The sequence below is a fragment of the Dama dama genome, chromosome 27 (genome assembly GCF_033118175.1).
Source record: "Dama dama isolate Ldn47 chromosome 27, ASM3311817v1, whole genome shotgun sequence".
In the NCBI taxonomy this organism is placed as follows: domain Eukaryota; kingdom Metazoa; phylum Chordata; class Mammalia; order Artiodactyla; family Cervidae; genus Dama; species Dama dama.
In genome coordinates, this window is record NC_083707.1 from 12,725,676 (window position 1) to 12,753,433 (window position 27,758).

The 27,758-nt window shown below is 38.6% G+C and overlaps 1 protein-coding gene across 3 annotated transcripts in view; it reads right to left on the reverse strand.

Annotated features, from left to right (window-relative positions):
• Positions 1-27,758, reverse strand: part of CDH7 (cadherin 7) — a 137,863-nt gene that overhangs the window by 16,092 nt on the left and 94,013 nt on the right. For all 3 annotated transcript variants that reach the window (XM_061130768.1, XM_061130769.1, XM_061130770.1), the window contains 4 exons: positions 19,835-20,088; positions 5,264-5,400; positions 3,856-3,977; positions 2,866-2,983 (listed from right to left, as the gene is read on the reverse strand). In XM_061130768.1, the coding sequence (XP_060986751.1) occupies positions 2,866-2,983; positions 3,856-3,977; positions 5,264-5,400; positions 19,835-20,088 (631 nt within the window). The remainder of the gene's footprint in view (positions 1-2,865; positions 2,984-3,855; positions 3,978-5,263; positions 5,401-19,834; positions 20,089-27,758) is intronic.

Genomic DNA, 27,758 nt, shown 5'->3' on the forward strand with positions numbered 1-27,758 from the left:
CATATTAAAAAGTGTATACTAGATATAATTTTTACAATCTGAAATTTCAAACCATATGCTTATAGAAAGGATAATAATAATTAACAGGTTAAATATTTTTGCAATGTCATTGGAGAGATAGGTGAAATTTCCAATCCATCCTTTCTTTGACAATTTCCAAGCCCAATACACAACCAAGTAAAATAAGCCACTCTTGTTTTAAAAAGAATACACAAAGTTATTCAAAAGAGGAATTGTTATATAATTTTTAAAAATCCATAAGGCCCATAGCATTACCAAAACATCATGTATATAAAAACATTTTATCAGTGATAAATTAGGCCATTTGAAATTAATTTATATTCAATATTTTATTTCATCTAAACAATTAGTTACTATGAAACTTTTAACAGTGGTAAGTCTGAATGACATAGCTGTATGATATAACTTTAATTTCTATATCAGAAATAGACTTTTTAAATCTGCTAACAATTTGTTCAGTTACATTACCTTAATTAATAAAGGAATTTCTGTGATTTTAAAATTTATAGCAATTAATTAAAATATAATGGCAAAGAGGGAACGCCGGGACCATAGTTTTATCTACTGTGCTTTAATATACAGCGTTATCAAAGAATTAACAATACTCTAATCAAAGAGCCAGCTGACATCTACTCTCTCTAACAGCCCAGAAGAGCATGCACTCATGAGACTGGAATTACAAATGTAACAGGAAGAAAAGTGTTTGGTGTTCAGCTGGTAGGTTTCTATATAAACAAATCTTTTATTTTAAAATGTAAGAATTCAAGAGTGTTCATTTAAAAACTACACATGGAGTTAAGGATATTATGTTGAGCATGTTTCTGTAACTTAACACACACACACACACACACACACCACTAGTCTGCCTCCCTACTGATCAGATGTTATACATATTTATGACTTGATACACAAAGGTTTTTCAGAGTTGCAGATTTGTAATCTAACATGCCTGGCATCAAATAACACACACATACAACAAATTGGGGAGTACATGCTGAAATGTCCAATATCTGATAGGTGATTTTTAAATTTGTAGTAATGTCCCTATGCTTGGGAAAGAGATCATAAAGTTCACCATGTTCTCTATGTACCCCCTAAAATGGAACCCAACATTTGAACTGGTGATCCTTCTTCCTGTTCCTTATGTTTTCCTCCAAGATTCCCATAAGCAAGGGCTTGACTTGGGAAAAGTTTTTAATTGTGTGGCTGGATGAATTCCGGGAAAATCCAACCATTTTAGTTCCTGTGCTGGTCCAACAATCATGGTGGTGCTGGCTGATGACAGGTGGGGGAAATATTCAGACCCTCTGAGGCCTAAACTCTCCTCTGTACAAGTGCTGAGAATGGTCTTTTCCAACTATGATGAAGGCAGAGAGCCTGGGATTACCCACACAGAGAATGTGCTTCCTTTTAAGTCGTGAATGGGAAAAGACAGTATCCTCATTAAGCAGAGAATGGCATCAGAAAAAATATTATTTTCAGATAGAATTTTTGAGGCCAAAGCTGAATCTTCTCCAGTAAAATAGTTGGTGGCTTCAGGTAAAAGCACTTGCGATGTCCATTGTCTGAAAGCAAGTCTTTTTAGTAAGTCAGACTGGACTAACACATTCTACATTTGGTTTTTCTGAAACTTGAATCACATATTAAAACTGGAAAAATTACATTTTCTATATTGTTGGGGTATATACTCCTCTCTGGTGGCTCAGAAAGGAAAGAATCTGCCTGTAATGTGAGAGACCTGGGTTCAATCCCTGGGTTGGGAATATCCCCTGGAGGAGGAAATGGCAATCCACTCCAGTATTCTTGCCTGGAGAGTCCCATGAACAGAAAAGTCTAGCAGGCTATAGTCCATGTAGTCGCAAAGAGTTGGACACGACTGAGCGACTAACACTTTGAACTTTTGATAATCCTCTCTCTTTGTGTTTACACACACACACATACATACATCACAGTTAGATAATAAATAGCAAGTTCTCCTGTTTCCTTGAAAAGTTTTTATGATTGTCTATATACTATCTATTGGAGAAGGAAATAGCAACCGACTCCAGTATTCTTGCCTGGAAAATTACATGGACAGAGGATCCTGGTGGGCTACAGTCCATAGGGTCAGGTAAGACTCAGACACAACTTAGTGACTAAATACACTATCTATATGGCTATAAGTGTGTGTGTGTGTGTGTGTGTGTGTTTATATAATTGAGCAAAATCAGAAACTAGCTACAGATATTTGGAAAATGTTTCTATAATGACATTTATAAAACTGCTTTTCTCTGTAGCAGAGAAATGGGATTTGGAATGACAGGGAATTCGTTATTCCTTTTAAATTCTGTATTTCTTTGCATCAAGAGTATATTATTTCCATGGATTACTTTTATGCTAAAAATGAAACAATAACTGATGTTGACACTGAAAATGCTATGTCAAAGTTGATTTAGGTTGAAATGTGTTATGTCCAATTACTTTCCTAATGTCTCAAGTTATGCCTAGGTAATATAATCCTTACTAAGGCATTTAGCTGACCCTCTGCTGATTAGATACTCTGGTTAAAGAGCTTTGTATACAAACAAGGACGCAAACAGCCAGAAAGAAAAGACAGAGAGATGAATCTGTCTTCTTCCCTCTTTGGATTTAGGCCTAAAATGATTTAAGTAGCAGTTTCTTCTTCATGACGGAAAATCCATAGATAAAAATTACTTGAGGGGCTCATTTCCCTTTAATTAATGTCCTTGCTGTTATGAGGAGAAAAAAAAAAATCTCCCATCAGCATTCCTGAGTGAGAAAAAGCTCTCTTGTTTAGAAAGCGCCTACCTGTTGCCTCCTCTGGCGACAATAGTTAAGCCTTACCTTTGTTGTCTTTCAATGAAAAGTTGTGGTTGTTTGTTGCATCAGTTGTTAAGCTGAAATAAAACTGGTGGCCATTGGATGGCTCGTCTTTATCGACAGCACTGACTTTCTGGATAACCTAGGAAGGAATAGACAATGTAAAACAGGACAGCATGTCGGTGAGCTGTGTTTTTTAAGCAGAGAACAGAGCGGCTTAACACTGATGATAAATACTGTCCTGGGGGATGAGCTGGGGAAGGGTCTGGTGTACGGAAATGAGGACTTCCCTGGTGGCTGAGACGGGAAAGAATCTGCCCACAATGTGGGAGACCTAGGTTTGGGGAAGATCCCCTGGAGAAGGAAATGGCAATCCAGTCCAGTATTCTCGCCTGGAAAACCCCATGAACAGAGAAGTCTGACGGGATACAGTCCCTGGAATCGCAAAAAGTCAGACACGACTGAGTGACTAACACACATACTGATATGAAGGCAATCTAAAAAGGGCTCTGAAAATCAAATCATGTTCTTTTCAAAATGCGTATTTGAACTGACTTTTGTGAACCTCACAAATAAGCCGTACCAACTGATTATACCTTATCAGAAACATCACAAGACACTGACAATATGGATAAGCATACCAAACCACAAGGAAGCCACACTCCACTAAATTCGTGGAACTTCAAAGTATGTAAGCCCCGCTGTGTAACGTGGGAAATGGCCCAATCAAGCTTCACATGCTATATTTCTCTTTAAAAGAGCCTAAGCCCTTAACATCTACCATGGCTTCTAAAATGTTTACCTTTCTTCTGGAGGAATTTTTTCATCATCCCAATTAAACCAGAATTTGAAAGTTCCTTTAATATTAGTTTATGCTATACATCAAAGTGTTGGTTTTGCTGAAACATGCTGATGATATTTCATCTTAAAGCTGGCAGGATTTCAAAGGCAGCTACCGCTGGGTATTTTTAAAGAAATCACGAAGGAGGAGGCTGGTATTCTGAAGCCTCTTACCTGGCCTGGCTGGGCGTTTTCACAAACAGTGGTCTCATAGTCCATGGCAAACTCAGGGGCGTTGTCATTGATGTCAAGGATAGTGATTGCTACATAGCCTCTTCCCACCTGAGATGGATTCTCTAGTAAAGAGGAAAAGATTTTCTCATTTACAGGCACACCTCATTCTATTGCACTTTGCTTGAATGTGCTTTGTAGAGATTTTGTGTTCTACAAATTGAAGGTGTATGCCAACTCTTCATCAAGCACATCCATCAGTCCCATTTCTGCAACAATACCGGCTCACCTACCTCCTGTCTCTGTCCCATTTTTGGTAATTCTCACAGTATTTCAAAACTTATATTTATTATGTGTTATGGTGACCTCTGATGTTCCTAATATTCTTCCATCTGAAAGTTCAGATGACAGCAATCTTTGGCATTGAAATATTTCTTAGGGTGTCAATGTTGTTTCTCTAGACATAATGCTATTTATTGCACACTTCACAGACTACTGATTAGTATAACTTTCATATGCACTGGAAAACCGAAACCTGTGACTCATCACTTCAACACTCACTTTAGTGCAGGTGGCTGGAATTGAACCTGCAACCTCTGATCTCTGCTTGTGCTTAGAGTAAAGCTATTACTTCAATGCCATCTTTCTTAAGAAACTTATATTATGAACAGTTAGAATCAATCAAAAATGCCTGCCTCTAAAGCACAAATCTAATAAGGAAATGATCATGCTTCAAGTAAAATCTAGAAGCATAACATTGCAGATTTTAAAGACAGAAACAGAAATTCTGATCCAAATGTCATATACACACAGACAGTGACAAAGAAGCCATGAATTTAAATATTATGTGATGCTAGAGTTCCTTTTGTATGAATATATCTATAATATTACCTATGAATATATGAATTCATGAATTCATATATATATAAATAAATGAATATATCTATACATATTACCTAGGTATATATATACCATATTATAAACATGCATACAATGTAATTGTGCATTGTTCTCAAAGTTTCTCTCATCAAGGATAAAAATTAGTTTAGAGAATGTACAAACTTGAGTGTCTGGTTAGAGACCAGTTGACTATTTTTGTAAGCTACTGAACTAACCCATGTCAGCGTAGATGGAGCACATGAAATATGACCACAAGACAAGAAGAAACTGGCTGAGGGTAAATCAGGCCCATTATTTTATGGTAACTGCATTCCATTAACTTTCTAAGTATTAGCAAACCAAGTTAGAAAATGTAAGTATATTTCACACCTTGAAATTAGGGAGTTTCAAAATTTTACTGAATTCAAACAAGTATCTAGTAAAATTCAAGTTGAAATTATAAATTCATGGCAGCCCATTCTCCACTCTCAATGTCCTCCATCCTAAGTTAATGTTAAACCTTACAACTTACGGCTCTCCATTGCAAGGACTGTGATATTGTGAACAGCGTTCGTCTCTCGATCCAAAGATTTGGCGGTTGTAATAACTCCACTGTTGGCATCGATATTGAAGTATCTCTCCAAATCTGTGTTTCTGTCAATTGAATACCTAATATTTAAAAAAATAAAAAAGCACTTCAATATTTACATCTGATTATAATTTGCTCTATTTATTTTGCTAATTGCACAATCAAATCACCAAATTCTGCTTACTCAACAATCTGTCATATTAACATAGAATATGCCTAGTTTAAAACTGCACCAATGTTCTAGTTGATTCATCATCTGCTTGTCAGTAACCTCTGCTTTTCTGTCCAACAGTACAAAATAAAAAACAATTGTATAATTAGCATAATTATCTTCAAAGTAGATTTGAATATGCCATTATAAACTCCAAACAGTGACTCCTAAAAAGCATTTACAACATATTTAGTGTCCCTGGTCATGATTAGAGGTACCTGTAAAATGAAATACATATAGATAACTCACCCATTCACATATACTGAATAACATCTTGTGTCTTAATAACTCCAGCCTGATCTTAACCTTTCTTCTTTTTCTATCACTTACTCAGGGACCACAGACATGTTTCATGAACCCCACACCGTGCAGAAAAGGGAGCCCTGGTACACTGTTGGTAGGAATGTAAACTGGTACAAGCACTAGAGAAAACAGGATGGAGGTTCCTTAAAAAAAAGAAAACCACTCCTGGCCATATATATGGAGAAAACCATAATTTGATAAGATACATATACCTGATGTTCACTGCAGCACTGTTTACAATAGCAAGACATGGAAGCAGCCTAAATGTCCATCAAAAGAGGAATGGATAAAGATGTGGTACACACATTCAATAAAGTATTAATCAGCCACAGAAAAGGACAGAATAATGTCATTTGTAGCACCATGGATGGACCTACAGATTGTCATACTGAGTGAAGTCAGACAGACAAGTATCAAATGATATAGCTTATAATCTAAAAAAAGGTGCAAAGTAAAACAGAAGATAGAGTCACAGATGCAGAAAACAAACTATGGTTACCAGGGGAAAGCAGGGAGGAATAAACTGAGACACTGGGATTGATATAAACACAATACTATATAAAATGGATAACTAATAAGGACCTACTGCATAGCACGGGGAACTCTACTCAAAACCCTGCAATGGTCTTCGTGGGGAAGGATCTAAAGAAAAAAAAGTGGATATATGTATAACTGAACCACTTTGCTATGTACCTGAAACAACACTGTAAGTCAACTACAATCCGATATGAAATAAAAATCTTTAAAACTCCCTCAAATTATTCAAACATTTTCTCAAAATATCTGCTCTCCAAACATTAGTGAAAAACTCCTGCTCTACTCGTATTCTTATTCAATTATGCTATTTTTCGTTCCATATACAAAATGCAACCTTTGCTCAATAATGACTATCTTCAAATGCACTCACCATCTTTCTACTTGGGTGAAATAAGGACTGTCATTTAAAAACAAATGAATGGACAAATAAACACACACCCAATTTCAGAAAGTATTCTATGCTTCCTGAGTACTTTACTGATGATTATTAAATAGAATCATCTACTACTACTCTGCTCTATAACAAGATGCAAGGAACATAAAAAGGGAAGAGAAGACATCAAAAAAGGTTACCAAAAAATTGACCACAAACCAGCAAACATTACTGTCTTTGTGCAGCAACAGGTATTTGGGTATTCAGAATATTAGAAAGCTATCTAATGGCTTCTGTTTTCTAGATGGCATAGGAGACAAGATTATCAGCTAAGACAGAAAGGAGAAGGTGGCTTGAGGAGCAGAGAGAATTCCTTTTTTTTAGAAGAGACCAAAAATGCATAGACTAGGGAGAGTATAATGGAATGAGCTACACATTGTGAATTGCTCCTTTAAGTCTTATGTCTATTAATTTGATGTGAAGCCAGTCATCCTGTTTGTCTGTCTGTCTTGCTTGCAGATGTGTGTGAAGGAAAGGGTTGGGTTTAGCCAGGTATGGGCAATCAAAGGAGAAGAGCATGGTAGATTCGGACATCTGCACAAGAGGAGTGATAAGACCCAGGGTCTCTAAGCTCGTAAGAGGGAACGGAGGAAATACAAGAAGGCAGATTGACATGATGTGGTAGCATCACCAAGTGGCAGGACTTCCTCAGGATCCAGAATGGCTGAGGGGGGAGGTAGCAGATAGAGAGTAGATGCTTGAAGTAGATTTTCAACAGCAGCTCAGAATAAGAATCTATGACAAAACTGGGGCAAAGAAACAGATCATTAAACTCAAAAAGACTAAGAAAGTAAGAGGCCAGATACTAATCATCATGCCAAAAGTGATGGTAGAGAAAGACAAAATAATCTGAGTATTAAAAGACTCAACAAATCAGTGTGATTACTGTATATTTGGTGGTGGATAGCAATGGGAAAGGTTTTGAGTGAAGTGTGGTGATGCATTCTGCCAAGAGTTGAGAGTTTGGAAGGGAAAAGAAAACTAGTTTGAAAATGGCAAGGGCAGTACAAAGGGTGCTCACCCTCACCTCCAGGATCTGTGCTACATGAAACATGAGAGAAAAAATGCATCTTAACTGAAAGTCCCTACACCCTCTACTTACCATCTATTTATTGCAGTTAAGTGTCTTCATTCAAATCAAGACATTCTATTTAACCTGTCTGTCCTATCTCCTGACCTCAAGAACATTTTTCCTTGGGTTGGACCCTTTTCTATCTATAAAGCTTTATTAGAATCAAAAACATGTGTTTTTCATTAAAAAAAAAAAAACAGATTTCTTCCATTTGTGTCAAGTTATTTGTTGGCCTCCATTCTGTCAAATCCATTGTTCCCTTCTCTCTTCTTACTTTTTATCTCATCCTAGTTTCCAACAATTGACCCCTGACAACTCCTTAAAACACATTCTCCTTGTGCCTTTATTAACACCATCTATTCTTTGGTTTTCTCCTACATTACTATCTGCCCCTTTCAAGACCTCAGTTGGTTTACCCTCTCCTCTGTGATCTTTAATTACTTCCCCCAAAACCTTTCCCACAGATCCCCTTCTCTTTGAAAAAAAAAAAAAATAATTTTCCTTCCATCTTATATGGCCCTGTAGCATAACTCAGTTCTATAATTTTGATGACCCCTACCATTTATATAAAAATCTCCTTGGCCAACCAGACTGACTTACTGAATTACTTGCTTAGTAGAACCACATATAAATAAACAATGTGAACTGCAATGTGACATTCTCAGACTGCTGTTCTGTCTCCTAAGGTCTCCCACACCACCTCCTCCCTCACTCTTCTCCACCTGAGCAAATGACATCACCTGTCACATGGATGCTCAAGCTAAAAACATAGATTTCTCTCTCTTGTCCCTGCATCAATTTGTCAATATCTGCTCTCAAGTGCAGTCACTCCAAGCTACCACATACGAGCTCAGATTCTGCATTAGTCTACTCTTTATCAGCATACTTCCATTCTTATTGTCTACAATCTACTTCCACACAATAGCCGTGCAAACAAGAACAGACATAAATTTTCAGTTACATAGAAAAGCCAGATCTTCTCTGAAATACTGCTTTAGTCAAACCAGTTTATGTCATTATTTCACATTATTAATATATTCTCTTTATATATACCTATGACCATATACACATGTATTATCATATATATAATTCAATGATAATAGAATTAATGTTTGACAAGAAAATATAATTTAATATCTATGCATCAATGGAGTCAATACTAAAAAGCCTGAATTGTTCCTTTTTTTTTTTTCAGTCAACTGTGGTAATGTTAGCATATTCAGGAAAAAAGTAACTTCTAGATTCTTACAAAGCAAAAAGGCCTTGAACTTGCTACATAGCTCTCTAAATGAGTTCATGTAATTCCTCACAGACTAAAGACAATAACTAAAACATCTGCCTCTATTATCAGTAATCTCAAAGCTTCCCAGTATTAGAATAAAGGACATTAAACTCAATAATTCATTTAATATGTTAAATATCTCCAATTTCTGTTCACTTCATAGAAAAACCCCTAAATCTTTTAGGAATAGAGTTATCACCTATGCCTCTATAAGTTTTCAGAAGAATGGATACTAGAGTTTCTATTATCCAAATATTAATCATTTTGAAATCATAAACTCTGCAGCTTCCACTTATAAATTGTGTGGTAGCTTTAGTTTTAACTCTCATTTGCTGTTGGTGCTGTTTAGTTGCTCAGTCATGCCAGACTCTACGACCACATGAACTGTAGCCCACCAGGCTCCTCTGTCCGTGGGATTTCACCAGGCAAGAATACTGGAGTGGGTGGCCATCTCCTTCTCCAGGGGATCTTCTCTACCCAGGATTGAACCCACGTCTTCTGCATTGGCCAGTAGATTCTTTACCACTGAGCCACCAGGGAAGCCTGACAACTCTCATTTAGCTCTCTCTAAATAGCCATACCAGTGGTCATGTGTGTATGTGAGAGGTGGACTATAAAGAATGCTGAGCACCGAAAAATTGATGCTTTTGAACTGTGGGGTTGGAGAAGACTCTTGAGAGTCCCTTGGACTGCAAGGAGATCCAACCAGTCCATCCTGAAGGAAATCAGTCCTGAATATTCATTGGAAAGACTGATGCTGAAGCTGAAACTTCAATACTTGGGCCACCTGATGCGAAGAGCTGACTCATTTGAAAAGACCCTGATGCTGGGAAAGATTGAGGGCAGGAGGAGAAGGGAATGACAGAGGATGAGATGGTTGGATGGCATCAATGGACATGGGTTTGGGTGGACTCCGGGAGTTGGTGATGAACAGGGAGGTCTGGCGTGCTGTGGTTCATGGGGTTGCAAAGAGTTGGACATGACTGAACGACTGAACTGACTGAAATAGCCATACACACACACACACAAATATATATGGTATTTGATAATTTGTGAATCATTCTGATATTCTTATGTCTCCCTTTCACTCATTCACATACTCAGCAATTAATCTGGAGAATCTGCCTGTGATACTCTACTTCAGGAAATATGGTATATAAACAAAATATTTTGAAAGACAGCAATTTAAAAGAACTATTCAGGAGGAATCCAACAAATTGCTGTGCTCAAGTAAGATGAAGGGAACGAGGGCAAGAGTGGGGAAGAGAAATAGGTATTAACTTGAGAAGGGATGGAAGACTCTGGCAGGGACCAGGAGTAGACAAACAACAGTTATTGTACTTCTTAATCAAAAGAACTTGGGATCCCCAGCATTAAAGGGGTCCCTAGTTTCTACCAGCCCCTCTGGACATGCAAAAAGTGGGAATTTCTGTATGAGACATTAGTTAATGATAAAGTTACCTAAGGGAAAAAAAAATTCTTTAACCAAGAGAAATAAAGAAAATATAGCACTTTTTAGAGTGAGTGGTGCAAACTGTCTCTGAATTAGTCTGGGAGGGCTGAGTGAGGCCAAGAGAGAAAAAAAAAAAAAAAAAAAAAAACACTCTGAAGAAGTTCAGAGCTGCACGCTCTTTCTAGCTCCGGATCTACTGGTTTAGGGACAGTGAAAAACAATTGCCTGAGTCAATTAGAGGCTGAACAGGAAAAGAAAGGACTGGTGTTTCTCTCATCATGACCCAAAGTTATCTTTAATGCAACTTCTGCTGCAGTTAGTGGTGACTGCACACTCACAGTGATCCTTCCCGTTTCTATAAATTACAGCCTAAAACACTTGACTTCCTTCACTGTAGGTTGGAGCGACCAATTAAAGAGATCGCTTCCATATTTTCGTAGCACCAGCAGTTAAGGTTTCTGCTCTCTGTATTTATTATGCAGAAGCTTCCAAATCTCAATATCCAGTCTCAATCCTTTACCTGAGATTTCGTAAACTACCCCAAATACCGGCAACATCTTCTGTTAAAGGTCAGTATATCCAAAAGTGGATTCATCAACCTTTCCCCCAACAGTCCCTCCCCCTAAATATACTAAGAATTTAAAATATACTAAGAATTTAAAATATATACATTGCTTCCTAATCCTCAAATAGCTATGTAAGGTCATGTAACACACTTTCACTTGCATGCTTAATGTTCACCTGCCCTTAATTCTTATTCATAGAAACCTGGCTATGTCAGAGGCAGTCCTGTGTCCAGCTGAAAAACTACACTAGCTAGCCTCCCTGTAGATGCAGTATCCTTACATCTGTGGGCTTCCCATGGCTCAGACAGTAACGAATCTGCCAGCAATGCAAGAGACCCAGATTCAATCCCTAGGTAGGGAAGATCCCCTAGAGAAGGGAATAGCTACCCACTCCGGTATTCCTGCCTGGAGAATTCCATGGACTCTTAGCAAATGAGATGCAAAAGAAAATTTGCAGGTTGAGCATCATTCCAAAACTCCCTTAAGGATAGGAGACAGCTGCTAACTCAGCTGGCATTTGATTTTGCCCCTTCCCCTCTATCTCACCTGGGATACAAACACACTAGAGAGCAATCCAAAAAGCATCTTGTAAATACAAGGTGATGAGTGCCTGGTATAAGAAGCCAAGCCCTTGATGACATTATCCTGCCAAACTGTCAGTCTTTGACTGCCTGGTGCCAGACTTCTCATTGGTAAGTCATTAGTGTTAAGCTTTGTTTCTACCAGCCAAGCACAATTTCTAAGGCAAGCAGGTACCATTATTGCTGTAGGTCAGGACTGGACTTTAAAGTCTCACAGCTGATTGTTGATGGAGCCCAGATTCAGAACAGTGTTTGTCTGCGCCATCTTTCCAGTAAGCACCGTATTGCCTATAGATGAGCTTTTAGTCTCTGCTACCTACATTTCCAGAATTCAGCTTTACATTATTTTCCCCCACTGCTCTATCTAAAATTCTAAGACAGTCACACTGACGTATTAATGGAATAAATGACAGTATAGCGTGTCTCCATTTTGGTGCCTTTCCTCGTGTTGGTCCTTCTTTACTCTGATCTTTCCTCCTTCCAATTATCGTACTCCTACTATTCCTTGACGACAGACCTCTGGCAGTAAAGCACCAAGCCATCCCAATTATCAGGTTGGCCAAAGACTCATTCGTATTTTTCTGTAAGACGTTACGGAAAACCCAAACAAACTTTTGTACCAGCCCAATACTTCAGAAATTGCACCTTTTTAAGAAGGCTTGTGGTATATATGACTCAGGGACTTCACTCCAAGCTCTCTGTGCCATATATATATACATATACATATATACCACCATGAACCACAGACTGGGCATTAAAAGGTAATATTTATAGCCAGGACCCTGCCACAAACCTACTGTACCAAGTTGGACTCTTTATTCACCATCTGTATTCTTTATCTGCAAAATGAGAATATTTTACAAGATGATTTCTCATTTCCAGATTTAACATTGGAACTTTTTTCTAAGTTTTCACTAAGATCTCTCCTCCTGCGAGATAACAAGTGGGCTGGGATTGCGTCTTCTATACCTGAATATCCCCCGTGTTCTGCACATCTGCAACAAAATCAATCCTAAAAAATGCCTGTAGTTATCGGTGCTGCTGTTTGATAAGCTATGGAGATCAATTAAAACGGTCCTCTCCGTATTCACAAGCAGCACGCTTGTCACCCAGCTATTGACAAGCACGTTGATAGTCACAAAGGGAATATACAGGTGAGCAGGCTGGATGAACACAAAGGCATCAGTGCTATTCCCCAGGTGGAAAAGGTAACATAATAAATAAGCATCGACAAATCTGATCAATAGAAATAACTGAATTGTTTGAGTTGAAACCTCAATCTCTTAAATAATTTACAAGCGCACGTATGTGTGTGTGTGTTGCTGCCAGCAGTGTACAGGTTTTGATACAGAACCTGCTAAAATTCTAGAACCACATTTTCTAACTGTGTGACTGGAGTCATGTTTATTTATAAACCATGGAATGTTAATGCTTGCCTTCTAGGGCTTTAATGAGAAATAAATTACTTCAAGATAAGCTGTTGAGTTCAGTACTTAGTGATGCCACTGTTTGCAGCTTCATCCCCATTTTCTAACAAAGGTAACTCAGTTTTCCTTCAGGAATTTCAATCTTCTCAATCCAACGCAACCTTGATGGGACTCACAATGAAGAGGCCCAGGACTTCCTGGGTAAGAGGACACGTGTCCTAAGACAAGACCCCCCAAAAAACTTTCTTAACAGAGCCACGAGGAAAAAAAAAAAGTGGCCAATGTTTCCTCCTTTGTCTCGTTCAGAAGAGACTGTCCGCACATTCTTGCTACTCATATTTACAGAGAAACCTTCCTCCTCTCCTTTCTAAAGACTGGCTGTTCAACTTTCCCTTTAATTCTGTGAGAAATTCACATGTAATTTAGATTAAAATGTACAAATGTATGCATGCATACAAGCCACTTAAAATACACAGTGAATTATTCAAACACCCAACTTGTGCTCAGACTAGTCACACTACATACTGTAATATCTGATACAATTTTATCACCTTTCATCTGAGGACATACCACACCAGGAATACCAAAAGAGGCTGCTGGTAAGTAGTATTATGATCCTTGAACATAAATACGACTCTAGTTCTGTATTGGGATTGTCAGAAATGCCAAAAATGATCTCCTTTAAGTTGGAGTATAGTTGCTTTGCAATGTTATGCCAGTCTGTACAATGTACAATGAAATGTATACATATATCCCTCTTCCTCCTGGACCCTCCTCCCACCCACTCATCATCCCACCCTTCTGGGTCATCACAGAGGGCTGGGCTGAGCTGAGCCAAGATGAGCATCCCCCTAGCTATTTATTTTACACATGGTAGTGTACACATGTCCATCCCAATCTCCCAATCCATGCCCCTGCCCTGTCATCCATGACTCCTTAATCACGCTTCTTCGCATCTGATCTTTGTAATATCATGTTTCAACTCATTGGCTATTTTAGGCAGAGGGATTTCGGGCTTGCTGAGCTGCCTGCAGCAGTAAGTGTGCTCATTTCATCATATAGCATCAGACTCTAAGGATACAGCTGCCTAAAACATGGACTTCCCAGGTGGTCCAGTGGTAAAGAATCCACTTGCCGATGCAGGAGACACAGATTTGATCCCCGGGTCGGGAAGATGCCCTGGAGAAGGGAATGGCAACCCACTCCAGTATTCTTGCCTGGAGAATCCCATGGACAGAGGAGCCTGGTGGGCGGTCCTAAAGACTCAGGAGTGACTGAGTGGCTGAACACACACACATGCATATCTCAAACACAAATAGACCTTACATAATATTTTTGGCTGGCCCAAATCCTGCCACCCCTCAAAGTCCAGCCTAGGCTATCACTCCTTCAAATGAGGTCACATGTACAGTGAACTTGGAGTGATTAGTACTTTCCTCACAATTGGCCCTGTGAGGGCTCTGGCACTTTCCCCACCATGTACTGTTTAACTTCTATAGAATCTTGTTTCTTCAACAAGATTCTAAGTTCCTTGAGGTCAGAGGAAATGTTTTATTCATCTGTTTTTTTCTGTATTTTTCCAGTGTCTTGCACAAAGCAGGTTCTTAATCAATGTACGTGATTCATTGATCAGTCTGTGAATGCTGATATGAAGAATTAATAGTCCTCTAGACACGAGGCTGCTCTTATAGTTTTTCCCATCTTACTGATGAGAAACACAGAAGTGAAGCTTTTCCTATTCCGAAAAATGATCAGAATCAGCAGAACACAAATCTATCTTTCCAAGTTCAGTTGATAAAGCCTGATGTTTGGTACCTGGAGCCAAAATTTACATGAAATGGTAAGCCAATCCATGAAAAACAAAATGTCAGAAACATTCTGGCCCTCCATTACCCACTTTTGTTTCCAAAAATTCTCTTTTTTTCCTAAGTAATCTCAATCACCTAATTTCCAGTTTTGGCTTCTAGTTTTCACATCAGGACAGAGGAAACAGAATCTACATGCAGTGGTGGCCGGGTAAGCCCTCTGGATGGTGTGCAAGCTGTAACAAAGACACACGAATTCACAAAGCTGGTATACTCCAGTGCATCACTGGGCTCCAGGTTCATTTAGTCTTTCACCCTGTTGTGACTATACTTCTAAACTGTTAAAAATGGTAAGGTTTCAGGAGTAACATAGATGCCCTGATATTCTGTTAAGGAAAGGGCAGATGTGCAGAGCTTTAAGTTTCTACATTAGTGGAGTATGTTAAAAAAAAAATGAAAAATGTTGGGCAAGGCATGGATCATATGGGAAGAAGACCTCCATTTACCTTGCTGGAGGTAAGTAAATGCATTTCTTTTTAGAATTCTAATTTCTTGCCCCATATATCAGAAAATATTCCAAACACAAACAGAATATGCTAGATTTCAGTATCACGCCACAAAGAATGTCAATGAATTCAAACACTAATTATCCACTTTCCCATACTCTTTTACAATTCAAATATTATCTGGCCTAATTTTAAACAATTATGAGGAAACAAATACAGATTTTCCATTCCTCTGAGAACTACAATATCCCGAAAGGTACAGGAGCAGAAAGTTCATAATTGTAAGAGTCTTCAGCTTCCATCTCAACCTGGAGATTCACTTTTCCTAGGATCTCAACAGACTGTAATCTACTCATCCGCTGGCGTCTGTAGATGAAGGGCTTCTATTTTGATAGTTACTTGAGTGCCCAATGCAAATATGTGTTTATGTCCATTAAACAACTATACAATATTTACTACAATATCTTGGAAAATATGTGAATACAACACAACCTTCAGTAGATTGCCAATATAGTTCCTTATAAAATAGGTCTTCCTTCATTGACTTTACTGACCTTGAAATAAAAATGGCATGAAAACAATAAACTATAATAGTAGCAATGTACAGGGATGATACTTCCTAATATTTCAGTCATGACTGACAGTTTAAAAGCATCAGTTACTTTCCCTTTCTCCCTTAATATTCAAAATATTTGGGGTTGAGCAAGGACTGAATGTGTGCTGCTTTTCCTTTTCACTGGGTTATATGGAAAGATCCCCTAAAGGCACTTAGCAAACAGCAGAAGTAAACCAATCTTCTAGAGAATATTATTTCTAGAAGTTCCCCTCAACTCACTGAACTACACAATGAGGAGACTGGCCTCTTAATGACCATCATAAATGGATCGGGAAAGAGAAATACGTGAGAGAGAAGTCCAGAAACAAATAAGCTATGAGTGATTGTGCTGACCTTATTATTTTTTTTTTTTTTAAAAAGAGTAAGGCAAAGCAATGTTGCAAGAATATGAGCATAAATCTAAGTCAAGAAATTAATTTTCAAAAAGCAAAAGATATATTCACAGGCACACACAAAATAACATTTAATTCAACATTTAATTCAACTTTGAACAAAATGCTTATTTGTGAGATTTAGAGATTAGAAAAGGATGTAAGAAGCACTGACCTGAAATTTCAGGATCACCTTTATTAGTTTTAAGAAACTAAAAATGAGGTAAAAATACAGTGCTGGCCAGCTGATGGAGGACACAGAAGTCTTTACCTCCAAATTCAGCAGAGTCCACCCTTTGGCCTTTTCTTTCTCTGTGCTCCAGGGAACAGACATGGAACTCACTTCATTTCCAACACCAAGTCACTACCCACTTGCTCCTATTCTCCCTTTCCCTTCCTCAAATTATAACACTGCATTTTTTTCCAAATAAAATATTATTAAAAGTGAAATATTTACTCTGAAAGGCTCTAACAGAATGATACACAAGGAAATGGATAAAGAAAAAAATTATAAAATACCAATAAACCAAAATTTTCTTAAATCTTCTCACTAGCTGAAGTACTGAATTATCATGTATATTACTGTGTCTGTTTTTCCAATCCTCAATTTCATGAAAGCCTTCTCTCTTTCTCTCCATTAAATTAAGTGATTTAAGCAGAAGTCAGGCTCTCCTGAGCACCTGATCTATGACTACGATTGTACTGTGGTTGTTTGTTCATAGAGGAAGAAGACAAGTATGTCACTGGTATTGCAATGCTATAACAAAGCCCAAATTCACGTCTGTGCACATTAATAGGACTCAGCGGATGGAGCTGAACTTAAGTCAGGGAACTTTCTGACAATACAGGCTGGGCTTTTACAGGGAAGAGAAGGCTTATTCCATCTGAGTGCATCTGCAACTCACAGATATTCTAGTGTACAGAAGGTTATATTCTTAGAAATGGTTTATGATCACTGTGTTAAAAATAATACAGCTACTACATAGCCTGAATTTGTTATATAGACAGAGAAGCAATGACTATGACTTCACTTTTGAAATAAGTTATTTTATACAATTCTTTACTAGACTATGATATTAATGTTAAACAAAAGGGAAGGAAAAGAGAGCACTAATTTAATTACATATACATACCTCTACATATATATATATATATATATATATATATATGCTGATTATTATTTGTATATTAATGATAAATTGATATTTAATTATTAAGTGTGTGTAATAATATATTTATATTATATAAATAAGCCTAAATACCTATTATTTTAGGGAAACAGAGGATTATGAGCTCTTCTTAACTAAAAATCATTGTCTAATGTGTTGATGTTTTTCATGACACTCTGCAATCAATGTCCAGACTTAGTTCATAAGTTAGCTCAAGACCACTTAGCATTATTAAATATCAGTTATTCCAGAAGTTCAATCAGTGGTTAGCTGAACATATCTCAATATAAAACTTTCACTAATTTTTGTGAAATGTGAAAGTACAAGTCGCTCAGTTGTGTCTGCCTCTTTGGGGCCCCGTGGACTATACAGTCCGTGGAGTTCTCCAGGCCAGAATATTGGAGCGGGTAGCCTTTCCCTCAGAGAAGGCAATGGCAGCCCACTCCAGTACTCTTGCCTGGAAAATCTCATGGACGGAGGAGCCTGGTAGGCTGCAGTCCATGGGGTCGGGAAGAGTCGGACACGACTGAGCGACTTCACTTTCACTTTTCACTTTCATGCATGGGAGAAGGAAATGGCAACCCACTCCAGTGTTCTTGCCTGAAGAATCCCAGGGACGGGGGAGCCTGATGGGTTTCCGTCTATGGGGTCGCACAGAGTCGGACACGACTGAAGTGACTTAGCAGCAGCAGCAGCCTTTCCCTTCTTCAGGGGATCGTCCCAACTCAGGGACTGAACTCAGGTCTCCCGCATTGCAGGCAGATTCTATACCAGCTGAGCCACAAGGGAAGCCCAAGAATACTGGATTGGGTAGCCTATCCCTTCTCCAGGGGATCTTCCTGACCCAGGAATTGAACTGGCATTGCAGGTGGATTCTTTACCAGCTAAGCTACCAGGGAAGCCCACTTTATAGATTTTATAATCAAAATTCAAACCATGAACTAAAAATGTGTTACTTATGAACCCAAATTAAGACATGAAATACAATCTAATTTCTAGTATATACTATATACTTAGATATTAAATATTTACTTGAAAAAACATACTTTATCATATGTACACATGTGAACACATATATATACAAAAATATGTATGTAGCTCTTAGATTATATATAAGACTATAGGTAAAAAGTGTGAACTGTCATGCTGTGATATTTTGGAATGCTTACATATCATTATTGTTAGTCCTACAGGGTTGGTTATAACAATGTTTCTACTCTCTATACAGGCCTATTGAAAGAACATTTTAAAATAGTCCTTGTATATAAATAAGGTATTATTTTAATAAGCAGATTAGACTAACAAACACATACTATCCATACAGACCAATATAAAAAAGGATCTGTTGAGAAATCAATCCCCAATTTAAATTGCTTATAAAATTAGTTTTCTAACATAAACATTTATCCTACAATGAGGACACACACCACTTTCTCTTTGAACACAGTTTGTGTTGAAAAAGTGCTCTGGATAATGGGCTGAAGAGTGGATGATAATGGTGCCTAAAGATACAGTACTGCAGGACTTCCCTAGTGGTCCAGTGGCTGAGACTCCATGCTCCCACTGCAGGAGGCTCAAGTTCAATCCCTGGTCAGGGAACTAGATCCCACATGCTGCAACTAAAAGATCCTGCACACTGCAACTGAAGATCCCACATACTACAACTAAGGCCCACCAGAGGCAAACAAACAAATAAATATTAAAAAAAAAAAAAAAAAAAGATACAACTTTGCCACACAATAATGGCCTTGGATAATCAGGTGACATATTTTAGAATTAGTAAAATGTTGAGGGGTTCTGATCCTGTTTCACTTCTGCCGTGATGGCTCAATACATATATATAACTGATTTCTAACTGCTATAACCCCAGAGCTTCCCCAGCGGCTCAGTGGTAAAGAATCTGCCTCCAATACAGGAGCCACAGGGAATGTGGCTTCAATCCCCAGGCTGGGAAGATCCCCTGAAGGAGGGCCTGGCAACCCGCTTCACTATTCTTGCCTGGAGAATCCCATGGACAGAGGAGCCTGGCTGGCTACAGTCCACAGGATCACAAAGAGTGAACCAGACACAGTAGAAGCGGCTGAGCACTCACGATCCCAAAGCATCATGATGTAGAGACATGAGTTGTGAACAAGGGCACACTGTTACAGAATTATTGAAAACGAGAGCAGTGAGCTCTTACCTCACTGGGCTGTTGGAAGAATCTGGGTCGTGAGCTGCTACGGTGCCAATAATATTCCCAACTTGGGTGGCTTCCGACACCTCCATGGGGTACAGGGGTGCGGAAAACACAGGGGGCTCGTCCACGTCTTCCACGATTATCTTCACGGTTGTCGTGTCGCTGAAGGGTCCCAAGCTCAGAAAGCGGGGGTCGGCATCTTTGTTTGCAGCTTCTATCCGTAGCGTGTAACTTGTTTTGGCTTCAAAATCCAAGTCCTGTAAAGAAAGTTGCTAAGAAAATTAAATTGCCCATTAAATACTCAGAAAAGCAGAGCCTTTTCACATATGCATGTCAATAAGCACAGTGCAGACTCTACCAGGAAAATGTACCATCAGCATTCAGAAACAATAAATAATAATGTCAATCAGAATCCTTGTGGCTTTCTGGCTCACAGACAATGGTAAGTGCTTTTGAGCTAACTTAATCCACTCTGTGTAGTATATCGCATGAGTAAACGCAGGTCTTTAGAATATTACTGGAACAACAACTGATATGATATAAAAATCTTTTCCAGCAGGGACCTCAAGGTAGTATTCATCAACCATGTAATTTCACTGCACTATCCAGGAATGCATTTTGCAAAGGGGGAAAAAGATAACTTTCAGTTGAATTTCTCATATACAACGTCATTTTCATTGATTTAGGGGACTCCTTTACAATCCTAAGACTTCCCGGGTGGCACTAGTGGTAAAGAACCTGCCTTCAATGAAGAAGATTTAAGAGATGTGGGTTCAATCCCTGGGTCAGGAAGATCCCCTGGAGGAGGGCATGGCAACCCACTCCAGTATTCTTGCCTGGAGAATCCCATGGACAGAGGAGCCTGTGCGGTCCACAGGGTCACACAGAGTCAGATAAGACTGAAGTGACTTAGCACACACACTTACCATCCTAAACTTTCAAGTGTACCAAATGCACCTGAATCAAAAGAGGTGGTGTACTGTAGTTATATAGCCAGAAAACATGGCTGATTCTTCTTTTTTTAACTTTTTATTTTGTATTGGGGTACAGCGATTAACAGCGGTGTGATAGTTTCAGGTGAAGGGACTCAGCCATACGTGTGCATGGATCCATTCTCCCCTAAACCCCTCTCCCATCCAGGACGCACGGTAACGCTGAGCACAGCTCCACGTGCTATGCAGTGGGAACCTGTTGGTGATCCATTTTAAATACACAAGCGTGTACATAGCTGACTCTTCTTGATGGAGCACCATTGTTTCTTCCTTCAATATTCCACCATCAGTACACACAGTCTCTATTTATATTAAATGGTTGACAGTTATAATCTCTCTTCTATCATGTTTGAACAGGATTAACATGCTAACACTTTTCTCAGATACAGTGACCCGAGTCAAACCATATGGTAGCTTTAAAAATGTTTTAAGGGCAGTGAAGAGTACTTGTGAAGCACCATCTGTGAAAAAAAAAAGGGTCATAGGCCTGACACGTGGAAGCTATTTGTGACAACAGCACGCTTCTCTTTCTTCAAGAGGTATAGAGAGTTCCAGCTTGTTGGGACTTTCAATCTATCTTGCCACTGAAACACTGTCCCAGAATAACTGTTACATTTAATGCTATAAAAGCAAAAATTTTAGAAAGAAACCAATAGAAGTCGCAGCACATATAAAAAATAATGTATTGTAAAGCAACTATACCCCAAGTGAAAAAAAACACAAACCTTACAAAAAACAATATATTTGTCATTTTACATGTTATTTAATTTTAAAAAATCAGTGAGAAAAATTAGCTAAATGTATTGCTGTAGAACTGTAGTCTAAATTCATCATCGTGTGTATGGGCATATGTGTGCACACACATATAGGTATGTATACATTCCAATTCATTCCAGAAGGATGTGAGGCTAATAAAAATGATGGCAATATATAAATATAAAATGTATATACACTTAATAACACACTCTATGTCTATGTGTATATGCTATATGAGACATAAAAATTTATATACCACTTACATAAAATGTATTAACATATATATACCTTAAACCAATTTAAAAAAAATAGGTTTATAATATCTGGGCCAGAGAGCATTTACTGAATTGTTTATCTGCTTAACATCTGTCTCGTCTAGTAGATTTTAAATTCTAGACTGTTTTCTTCAGTACTAGCATACTCAGTGCCTATTCAGAATTTGACACATTGAAAAGCATCGATAAATTCTTAATGAATTAGAAAAAGATAGAATCCAGATATCCAGACCTCAGGAACCTTGAAAATGAACTGAATCTTTGCTCCAGAGAATCCGGAAGGTTGAAGTGAGAGATGGGGGAAGAAACGTATATTGTTTTTCTTGACCAGAAAAACTTCATATAATTACCACGGGAAAACCAAATGTTAATTCTTCTCTGAGGTTTCATATGAAAATGCAGGGAACCTCCCTCGTGGCTCAGTGGTGAAGAATCTGCCCACCTATGCAGGAGGCAGGGGTCTGATCTCTGACCTGGGAAGATCCCACGTGCCACAGAGCAACTAAGCCCAAGCGCCAAAACCATTTTTTGAGGCTACCTTTTTTTGGTCTACTCTCCAAAAATATTTCTAGCCCAATGGTTGTCAGCCAAAAGTGAGAATCAGAACCACTTGGGGAACTTTCTAATACCTTCCTAGCCCCTTCCAAGAAGATTTTTGATTCAGCAGATCCAGGGTGAGTCACAAACATTCGTATTTTTAAAAGGTTCTTCAGGTCGTTGTGATGCAAATACTCTTCTAAGAAACTTGATGGTTTGGTGGTGGTTTAGTCGTTAAGTCATGTCTGACTCCTGCAACCCCATGGACTGTAGCCCACCAGGCTCCTCTGTCCATGGGATTCTCCAGGCAAGAATACTGGAGTGGGTTGCATTTCCTTCTCCAAGGGAGCTTCCCAACCCAGGAATCGAACCCGGGTCTCCTGAATTGCAGGCAGATTCTTTACCGACTGAGCTATGATGGAAACCCAAGAAACTTGACTTCCTCATTAAAATTTTCTTGGGCCCATACATGCAATCCAATACTTAATTTGGGTTCTGCTAAAAATAAAACAAAGCATTCTTATTTACCCAAATACATTTACTTAAGACACTCTCAGCATACACATAGCTTGGATATGAACCTATTCAATTTGTTCTTATATTACTTACAAAACTGGTAAGTTATGAGAAAAATCTTATTTTTATATATTATGTGACTATGAAGATAAGATGAGGTTTAAAAAAAAAAAGAAAAAACCCTGTTTACCATCTCCTTTTCAATCATTTCAAAACCACAACTTTTAAGATATTCATGCAGGTTTACCAAAAGGGACAGCAAGTCTTTCTGTATTCAAGTAAAAGTTTGACTGACTCATGAAAGAATAATTTAACATTTCCTGCACAAATGAATGCAATTATTTTATGGCAAATTTTTTTTTAATGTGTCTAAAAGGCAACAAGATGCAGTAAAGACATCTGGATGCTGCCAAGTCATAAAGAAACACAGGATCATGCATGAAGATTGGCTGCCTAAAAGCTATTATGAAAATAGAACCATAAAAGAATTCTTATGAGGGCCCATGAATCAAGATTCCAGACAGAAGGAATTGCCACGCAGAATGATTTTCAGAGCAAATCACAATAAGCCAGTTTTCAAAGAGGGGTGTGGTGTGATAGATGGCAAATTGAAGAAATGACTTTTGCAGTAAAATGTTAATTCCTGCTTTCTCCTTCTGATTGATTTCTACATAAGCAATATATCCCATAACTATAAGACGTTGCCAACAAAGGTCCATCTAGTCAAAGCTATGGTTTCTCCAGCAGTCACGTATGGATGTGAGAGTTGGAATATAAAGAAAGCTGAGCGCCAAAGAATTGATGCTTCTGAACTGTGGTGCTGGAGAAGACTCTTGGACTGCAAGATCAAACCAGTCAATCCTAAAGGAAATCAGTCCTGAATATTCTTTGGAAGGACTGATGCTGAAGCTGAAACTCCAATCCTTTGGTCACATGATGAGAAGAACTGACTCCTTGGAAAAGACCCTGATGCTGGGAAAGATTGAAGGCAGGAGGAGAAGGGGATGACAGAGGATAAGATGCTTGGATGGCATCACGGACTCAAAGGACATGAGTTTGAGTAAACTCCAGGAGTTGGTGACGGGCAGGGAAGCGGAAGCCTGGCGTGCTGCAGTCCATAGGGTCACAAAGAATCAGACACAACTGAGCAATTGAAGTGATTAAAGTTCATGAGCAAAGCTATACTTGGGGAATGAAATTAAAATAACGACCAGGGAAAGAAGAAGGGAAGGGAAGGAGATAAAGGTACTGTTTAAACACAGTCTATTCAATACTTGAAACTACATACCACTGGAGACTAGATATATTTGGAAATTTGACCAAAACACTGTTCACGCCGCAGCCCAAAAGAGCAAGAAATTATGAAGGATTCCTAAGAATCTGAACTCAAAATTCCATCACTTAGACCCAAGTTAGCAATGCCATAGAGAAGCTGCTTTATCTGTCAAGTGTCATCTGTGTTGGAGACACTAAAAGGAAAGCTGCTTGTTGGCCATAGTCCCTCCTAAATAATGAAACAGTGTGTGTAAATTTATTGCCATCAGAAGATGATGAACTTTGGGATGAAAAAGCAAGCATAATAACTAAGACAGTGGTCAGCAACCTTTTCCTGTAAAGACCAGACAGTAAATAATTAGACTTTGCAGGCACTATGGTTCTCTGCCACATGAAAATGAACTAGCTTGGCTGTGTGCCAATAATACTTCATTTACAGGCACTAAAATCTGAATTCTATGTAACTTTCACGTTTCACGCAACATTCTTTTTCTTTGGATTCTTTTTTCCAATCATTTAAAAACATAAAACAATCCTTAGCTCTTGAGCTGTCTAGAAACAAGCAGGCAGCTGTTTGCCAATCCCTGGTCTAAGAAGCCCCAGATAATAAGCTTCTCTCTCCAGACTAGAGGTTCACACCTCTTCCTCCCACCCTTTTTACTCCAAGTAAAATGAATTATTCACTACATACAGCACACTTGGTACGTTTCCAGTGTGTATCATCTGCTGTTCCCGCCTTCTCATGGAACTCTGTCTTCCATTTCTCTTATGGGAATCTTTTGGAGATTGTGAATGTGTGTGTCTGTATGTGTCTGTGTGTACTATAGCTTGTAGCCCTCCAGGCTCCTCTGCCCATGGAATTTTCCAAGCAGGAGCACTGGATGGCTAGCTGGAGTGGGGTGCTATTTCCTACTCCACGGGATCTTCCCAACCTAAGGATCGAACCTGTATATCTTATGTCTTGTGCATTGGCAGGTTGATTCTTTAACCACTAGCACACCTGGGAAACCCATCTTCTTTATGAGTGATTTCATAATAAGACTTATACTAAGATTTCTTTATATTGAGAGAGAGGTATCTTCAAACAGAAAGTTTTAGGCATACCTTTAAAGTGCATTTTAAAGGATGCAAGGTTGATACTATTAAAACTAAGTAAAAGTTGGTACTATTGAAACTAGTAAAAAGCTCCAGTGAAAGACCAAGATTATATATGTACTTAGGGGCAGACACACTATGGAAATTCTGAGCCATGTCTGCCCACCACCCATTCCCTTTCTGCTAGAACAAACAGGCATTCTCCAAACCCGAAGAGCAATAAGCATCCTGTGCTGGATGACATCATCACATCTTGGTAGCTGCTTACCTCACCAAGCAAGTGGAGTTGCTGTACATTATTCATAAATGTAAAGCATCTTGAACAGTGATGGACACACAGCAATCACTGCATAAGCATTTGCTGTTACTGCTGCTGCTACTGCTAAGTCACTTCAGTCGTGTCTGACTCTGTGCGACAGAGACAGCAGCCCACCAGGCCCCTCTGTCCCTGGGATTCTCCAGGCAAGAGTACTGGAATGGGTTGCCATTTCCTTCTCCAATGCATGAAAGTGAAAAGTGAAAGTGAAGTCGCTCAGTCGTGTCCGACTCTTCATGACCCCATGGACCGCAGCCTACCAGGCTCCTCTGTCCATGGGATTTTCCAGGCAAGAGTACCGGAGTGGGGTGCCATTGCCTTCTCTACTGTACTATTATTAGTGACATTATTTCCTGCTAGATTACGAGCAAATCAAATGGAAAGTAAAGATTACATCTTTTTCTTCTGTTTCTCCCCAGGACACCTAGGCCTATGTCTTTGGCAAAATTAGTTTATAATATTCATCTTCTGTATTAAAAATCATTAACTGTCATAAAGAGTGAAGTCTTATGAGATTCTCCCCGCCACCATTAGCTTCCTTAACAGTAAAACCTTAGTTAAAATAGCATCTTGAATTCATTTAATAAAATCTCTGCACTGAATTTTTTTTCTTCTTTTTATAGCTTGGTTTCTGGTCTACAGCCAAACACACTCTCATGAAACTCAATGACCTTCTTTTAGGGCTTGTACTTTTGGTCAGTGCTACTGCTGATGTTTCAGGAACTGATCCAAGTTACATCCTTCTGGAAATTCTTCAATCTGTTCCTGAAACCATCACATGGACCCACCAGGGCTGTTCTGTGTGTTAGTGTACACAGGGGTCCCTGTCTATATGTTTAGTGTCTTACGTTTAATACTGATTTTGTACAGAAGCACAGAGACCGTTCATCATCCTTAAAAGCATTTCTTTCTCTGGCGTTTTCAGCTGTCCTTTGGATCAAAGCATTAGACCCTGTTGCTTTCAATATCCTCCCTACTTCTTGATCAAATCAATATAAATCATTTTTACTAAGTCAATGGGCTTCGATGAGACTGTACCAATGGAAAAAGAACCCACAATCATAATTTGCCCTTGACGATTATCTGACTGTAAATTAATCAGAAGTAATCTACAACCCTGGAAAAGCTTTCTCAGCAAAGAACAATTTTGTACATTTAAACAGTTTAAGAGTGCTAAAGCTTTTCCCTTTTCCAAAAGCAAAACATGCAATTATTATGCATAACTACATTGCAGCCTTCCTTTCTCCTTTCCCTGAATTGTGCCCTCAGGTTGACCAAATGCAAACAAGACTTTTCCTCACTCCTGACCTCCCTTTTCTTAGAATCAACTTTCAGCAGGAGTCTTGCTCCAAGTTATAAAACTACCCGCTATCATGAAAACACAAGAAAATATACGTTTCCTTTGTGTAAAACAAATACAGCTGTGATCTACACTCACCCTATTCCACACACACATATTCCAGCCCTTAAAAATTCTTCAAGTCTTTGTAATATTTCTCCCCTAACTACAATATCCTTGAAATCTGCCTTAATGTTTAACTTTGTCCAGTGACATTTATGCTTTGACAGTTGCAAGTGACTTTTATCACTACACACAGCTTTTGTCTTAAAATGTCTGTGAACCACAAAACCTATATCCAGATTTGGGCACTAAGTTATTTTTTATAGAGAAGGCATCAAGGGAAAGGTGTGTTCCAAACTATTATATATAATAATAAATATATTTAACTAATAAGTTAAAAATAATTATATTTAACTCATAAGCAGAGTACATCATGTGAAATACCAGGCTGGATGAAGCACATGTTGGAATCAAGATTGCTGGGAGGAATATCAACAACCTCAGATATGTAGATGACACCACTTTAATGGCAGAAAGTGAAGTAGAACTAAAGAGACTCATGATGAAATTGAAAAAGGAGAGTGAAAAAGTTGGCTTAAAACTCAGCATTCAAAAAACTAAGATCATGGCATCCAGTCCTATCACTCCATGGCAAACAGATGAGGAAAATGTAGAAACAGGGTCAGATTTCATTTTCTTGGGCTCCAAAATCAAAGCAGACGGTGACTGCAGCCACGAAATTAAAGGATGCCTGCTCCTTAGAAGAAAAGCTATGAAAAACCTATACAGTGCATTAAAAAGCAGAGACGTCACTTTGCCGACA